Genomic DNA, 6,000 nt, shown 5'->3' on the forward strand with positions numbered 1-6,000 from the left:
ATCTCTGCATCCTGTCAGTGGTGTAGTGTGTTGGTTTTGTGGGATTCAGCATGTATGAGGCCTGGAAGTCTTAGTGGGCAGTGGTGAGGGCGTAGGATTCATTTGGAGCTTTGGATAGAATACAGATTCAGCCAGCCCTCGTAAATAGGAACATGTATGTTCCTTGCCCAGCAGCATTATGGATTAATTAAATTGCTGTTTGCTGCTTTAGATTACTTGGTTCTGTTGGTTTTGGTACCCCTTGCCACAGGGGAGTATGTACACCTTGCTGAACAGACTGCAAATACATACTGCTTACTGGAAACTGGTAACAACTGTACCTGAGGCTCTGTAAAATGGTATAAACGAAATAAATACTCCAATCACTTGTCTTTTTATTTTTCTCTATTCAATGCTACAATGTTTGTGGATCTTCACTGGTTAGTTAATTTTTTTTCAGGAAGCTAACTTACTGACTTTGGCTAACCTCTGGAACAACACTGTTCTTACATGAGAAGAAATTTGCTTCTTAGTATGACAGTGAAATGCTATTGAGGTGGTATATTGTGTTGCTTGCTTAACACTAAATATTAATTAAAGGAACTATATATGTTAACTTGTCTTAATCTTTTTCCTCTGCCTTAGTAGTTTGCTCTTAAGAAAACTGTGAGTTAGAGAACAACAGTCAGATATTATGCTGTCATTGACAAAGTACAGTTGGTTCCTTATAGACCTTTTCATCAGGGCAGAAAACAGAATGAGGTAGACTAATGAAATACCAGTGTCTAATCAGAGGCCACACCAATGAAATCAGTGAATTGAGGTTGTGGGACCTCAGTATTTTATTTTGTATTTCTACTTCTTTTTAGCTCTGAGTTACAATGAGAAGAGGCTCTATCAATTAAAGAAACACACCAAGCAAAAACTAGGACATCCTCTTTAAATTAGCTGTGGAGTGGGGTAAAAAGAACTAGTACTTATTCATTATAGATAGAATACCCATGGATTTTTTTAAGACGTTTTCCTTGGGTTCAGAGAAAATGGGTCACTTGGCATTTAAATGCCTTTTTTCTTCACTGGTTTTAAAAATCTCTTAAAATTAATGTGCTCAGAAAACTTAGAATGATTGGTATGAACAAAGTAATTTTACTGTGTCTTGTTTTCCTTAAGGTCAAAATCTATTAATAGAAAAAGAGGTTTCCTTGTCTGCTAAGAGATAAAAGGGAAGTTATCCTCTATTAAAGACAGAACTGTTCCTTTACTTTAACAGTTGTATAATGTTCAGCTTGCAGTATACTGGTGTTCATCCCCTGATAACTTTATAAGCTTCCTTAACGTTAAAGGGTGATTTGAAAAAAGAAGAAGTGATGAATTTATACTGGGGTTGGAGATTTGAAGGCAAATTATGGTATTTAATGTTTATAGTATAACTACTGCTGAGATGCTTCAATTAAAGGTTGTACCTTACATATAAGCGACTATACTATATATAGTATAGCTTAGTATTCTGAGAGTTGGTATGAGATCAAAGTTGAAAATACTGCAAATGCATCCTGAGTGTTCCTGCTAAGCAAAAGTAAATGCTTACTGTTTAGCATTTCTTTGGAGATAGTTTCCTAACACAACCTAACGACTTCAGTTTTTTCAAGCTGAATTGTTTAAGTTCCAGTCATTGTTCTCTTTTTCTCTCTCAGGCCAGTGGAAACATTGTTGTGAAGAACTTATGAAAATTGAGATTATGTCACCACGGAAACCACCTTTGTTCTTGACAAAAGAAGCGACCTCCGTCTACCATGATATGAGTAAGTGGGATTTGTCTTTTCAAGTTGCAGGGTAACAGAAACAACATTGTCTGTATTCAGATGGCTTCTGGTGTTGATGTTGAAACACTGAGTTTTTCAAGGGCAATTCAGACAATGAAAGAGCAGCATAATTGGATGCCAAGGAGTTCACGTTAAATCTGAATTTACAAATCTGTAATAGCGCAAATAATGATTTTTTTTTTCTACCTTGACTCAAAAATCCTGCAATCTGAACTGTAACTAGGGAGCACTGAACACATTCAAAAAAGCCATCGCTAGAAGTAAATGCTCACCATGATAATGGTGTAAAGCTCAGAGAATGTAAAGGTAAAGTAGTCTCCCAAACAATAATGTCTTTAGTTTCATGAAGTTAATTTGGTGTTCTTAAAGCAATTTAAAGGCTTAGCTAACTTAAATTGCCTAATTATTTGGTCTGTCATAACAATGTTGAAAAACACTCAGAAAATCTATCTAGCATGTATTTGAAACTACTATTTTTGCAGAGCAAAATGGTACACAGCAGGATTGCTTTAATAGTTTCATTACAGAAATAATATTTACAGACTAGAAAAAGTAGGTCACTTTATTTTAATGAATCCATTGCAGTATTGGCTAAAAAACACTGTGCAACTTTAAATGCCTGACTGCTTGCTGCTTGAGATTGGAATTGCGAAGATGCTCAAAATGCCATGTGGGTCACCGAGTTACTGTGCATCAGAGCACTGAGCAGTCAAAAAAGTCCTCTCTGAGCTATGAACACAGAACAGTAAGGGAGTAAATCAAATATATTGAAGTTTTACAAAGGTAATGCTGTAGCATAATTCTGCTCATACTCAAATATATTGCTGTGGAGCAGAATACAAACTCTGTTTCATTCTTTATATGCCAGTGTTTTTGTGCTTATTTACTGTATTCATATGTAAAACCCTGTGTTTAAAATTGTGTTAAAAATCCTTAATGTGTGACCTGAAATAGAAAAGATATTGCTGTTGTTTTAGAGGCTAGCAGTACTGCAGTGTACATAAAACAAACAAACAAAACTCAATATGAGAGATCAGAAATGGAGCAAGACAGTCTTAAAGCACATAAAGAAAAATGGTAAATGTAAAGATATCCCATTTTCTGCAGGCTGGAGGCACAAAAGTATTTAGTCATAGATGTTTCCATGGGCCTTTTGTGAAACAAAATTTTACAAATACTATACAGCAAAATATATATAATTTGTGTGTGTATATATGTATATAGTACCTTTGTTTTTTTTTCTACTTTTTACTTGGTAAGAAATACCAATGCCTACCCTGTTCTCTCAACTTCAGCTGTCACACAAACAGTTCCCTCATATCACCTCTGCCTTTTCTAGGAGAGTATATGTAATCATTTCAATTTTTTTCCATTAATACTTGTATTAGTAGCCTAGTCTTCGTGAGACGTAGTTAATAGAATTTTCTCTTCTGAATAGTAATAATGAACTAGGGAGGAGTAAAATTATTGGTAGCATTTTAATCTGAGTTAATTGTTGTCCCTTAAAATTACAGGCATTGATTCTCCAGTGAAACACGAGGGCTTAGCTGATATCATACAAAGAAAAATTGAAGAGAGCGATGGCGAGTTCCTGCTTTGCCAGCAAAAAGAGTCTGCATCTTCCTTATGGGCTTCCCTCTTTGACGGATCTCATGAGATGGTTGTTCAGAAAAACATGCATCCAGCCCCCAAAAGTGATACTGCAAGTCCCAGTGATGGCAGAGCGAAGAAAAGAAGAGCTCCACTACCACCCTCTGATAAGTCACCATACAGTGCAAAAGCACAAGTGGGCACACAGCAACTTGCCTTGCAACTTGACAAGGAAAACCGGGAGAAGCCTGACAGCGCACCTTGTAGTAGTTCTTTGGATTCAAAGTTACCTATGGTAACACACGGGCAAACACCTGTTGCTGCTCCTCGCAAAATTGGTCCTTGTAGAAAAAACAGTTTATCTGACCATGGAAATCCCATGTCTTTGGTTGCCAAGACAGGGTCTGAAACCAACCAGTACCAACCCCTAGGCAGAAATGCATCACAGAAATGCTAGATCCTAGGTCATGGTTGTAGCCACAGGCATAATTATTAGCTTACAAGAGTCCCTGGAATTTTAAGTTCCTCAGTCTTAATACTATAACTTTTGAGTGCAAATAGATTTTACCATACAGCTTGTAAGTATTGAGTTTAACGTGTTTTTGGTTTAGTTTTCTGTCTTTTAGCCAGAACATTACTACTAGCTGCATACTCAGCTGTACTCATTATTGCTAACATCTAAATAATTGCAGTAGTAACGGGGAACGGTTTATATGAAATAACAATGCCACTTCTGAAATGGTGGTTTGGTACTTTTGCCTTAAAAAGTTGGCAGTATTCAGGGTATCTCAGTGTCCCTGCACCAGGGATTTTACTGTTGCCTTCTACCAGTCCCTCAGCTTATCCCATCTGCAGCTCCTCACACTAATTCAATTGGGAATTTCACACATTCAGCGCCAGGCTCGCAAAAATGATTTTCTTGGGCTCCATGCTTGGCTTCACCTGAAATATTCTCATATCTCCCTCACTGTTTGGGAACCGCTGCTTATAAGATAATGTACTGTGAACAGTTACTGCACGCTACTGAATAGCTGTGTATGAATTTCTGAAGCAGTTCTATCAATTTAACGTGGGATCTCTTCGGTGCTTCCTGGTGCGTGCACTGTCTGAATGGACCAGGATTATCTGTGTACGAGCAAAAATGGAATCCATCACTTTGCCTTATTTTGGACTAACACAAACATGTAAAAGCAGTACTGCATATGAACACTCATTTGGGATTTCATTTTTATGGTGTATTTTTTTCCGATGAATGGGGCTCTGTAGCATCGCTTCTCCTTCATGGAACCTCTTGGCTGCTCCTGGTAGATAGCTGGTTTGTAAACATGACCGTTACAAGTAAACATGTAGGTTTTTTTGTACTCCCACTCATCATTTTTGAAATAACAGAAAATAGGTACTTCAGGTGAAAATACTGAACTTTTGATGTTCTTGCATCAGACTGCCATTTTTGTTAGAAGCGTGAGTTACTACAGTTCCTATGGCACCTGCAAAACATCTTTTGCATACAGAAAAGGCTTCTCTGCTGGAATCACAGTTTAAATATCCAGCCCTTTCCTTGCTTGATGCATTTCCATCAGAAGCTGGAACTTATCCAAGAGCAAAGGTCTACTCGCAGATTTCCCTCTAGAGCCTTTGTATTCAGACCTGAGTTGAGTCATATCAGCAACTGTACACATCAAGTTCATTAATTTTTTTTCTGAAGTACGAGATGGTTTTGGGAGCTTTACCATTTCTTCAGAAAATATTGTGTGCATGGTTGGTTGGTTTGTTTATCTATTTTTTGTCTTTGCTAAGCTCTTGGCTACGCAGTTGTAAAGGTATCTGCTGGATTTCGTCCTTAGTTCATTGGCTATTTGGGGTAGGACTTGATGGGCAGGTTTCATTTACAAATCCCTTTGCAGGATAAGAGCCCTCCGTTTCTAGAATGCCCTTGTTCCTTCTTCATTTAATCACATTGCATTTTCCCTCTGAAACAACCATAATAATTCTTACAACAAATCATGCTGTTAGTTAAGTGAATAGTTTGTGAATGCTTTATAAATAGGAACAGAAAAACTGAAGAATAACTGCATGATTATGTAAATTAGACACAGTCAACTAAGTGGACTGTGCAACTCTGAACAAGAAAGAGGAAAAATAAACACGGGGGGAGTGGTGCATATTTTCCAAGATGCAACAGCAGTTTATTTAACTTTAAATCTAGCATTAAATGTTACTGTGCTCTGGAAAGGAAGAATACCTTTTTCTTGGTAACCTCCTTCCACTTAGTTGCTATATTTCAAAATATATCTTTTAAATATATAAGGCAAGAAGGCAGCATAATGAGGATTCATTTTTAAATTCAACAGGCTATTGCATTTCAACAAGCAGTTTCTCTTTTAAATTCAGGAGCTTTGTTTTGAACTACAACATACATATTTTACACAGGCATTTAATATTAAAGTCTTCAAGTGATGAGAATTTACCCATGCCTCCTGTTGCAATAGTTAATTACCCCAGGTACATTTTTCACTTGATTTTTCAATTTGCATTTCTAGCTCCACCTTAAGTTATTTTGGTCTTTTTATGCCTTTGATTGCTTATATTGATCTCTGTAGTATCAGCT

General features: G+C 37.0%; 1 protein-coding gene across 1 annotated transcript in view; it reads left to right on the forward strand.

Annotated features, from left to right (window-relative positions):
* Positions 1–5,101, forward strand: part of RTKN2 (rhotekin 2) — a gene marked incomplete at its 5' end in the record, with an annotated part of 28,981 nt that extends 23,880 nt beyond the window's left edge. The window contains 2 exons of the mRNA XM_082764304.1: positions 1,674–1,781; positions 3,317–5,101. Coding sequence (XP_082620430.1) covers positions 1,674–1,781; positions 3,317–3,849 — 641 coding nt within the window. The 3' untranslated portion in view covers positions 3,850–5,101. The remainder of the gene's footprint in view (positions 1–1,673; positions 1,782–3,316) is intronic.
* Positions 5,102–6,000: the final 899 nt, after the last annotated feature.

The sequence above is a fragment of the Aythya marila genome (genome assembly GCF_965140915.1).
Source record: "Aythya marila genome assembly, chromosome: 7".
In the NCBI taxonomy this organism is placed as follows: domain Eukaryota; kingdom Metazoa; phylum Chordata; class Aves; order Anseriformes; family Anatidae; genus Aythya; species Aythya marila.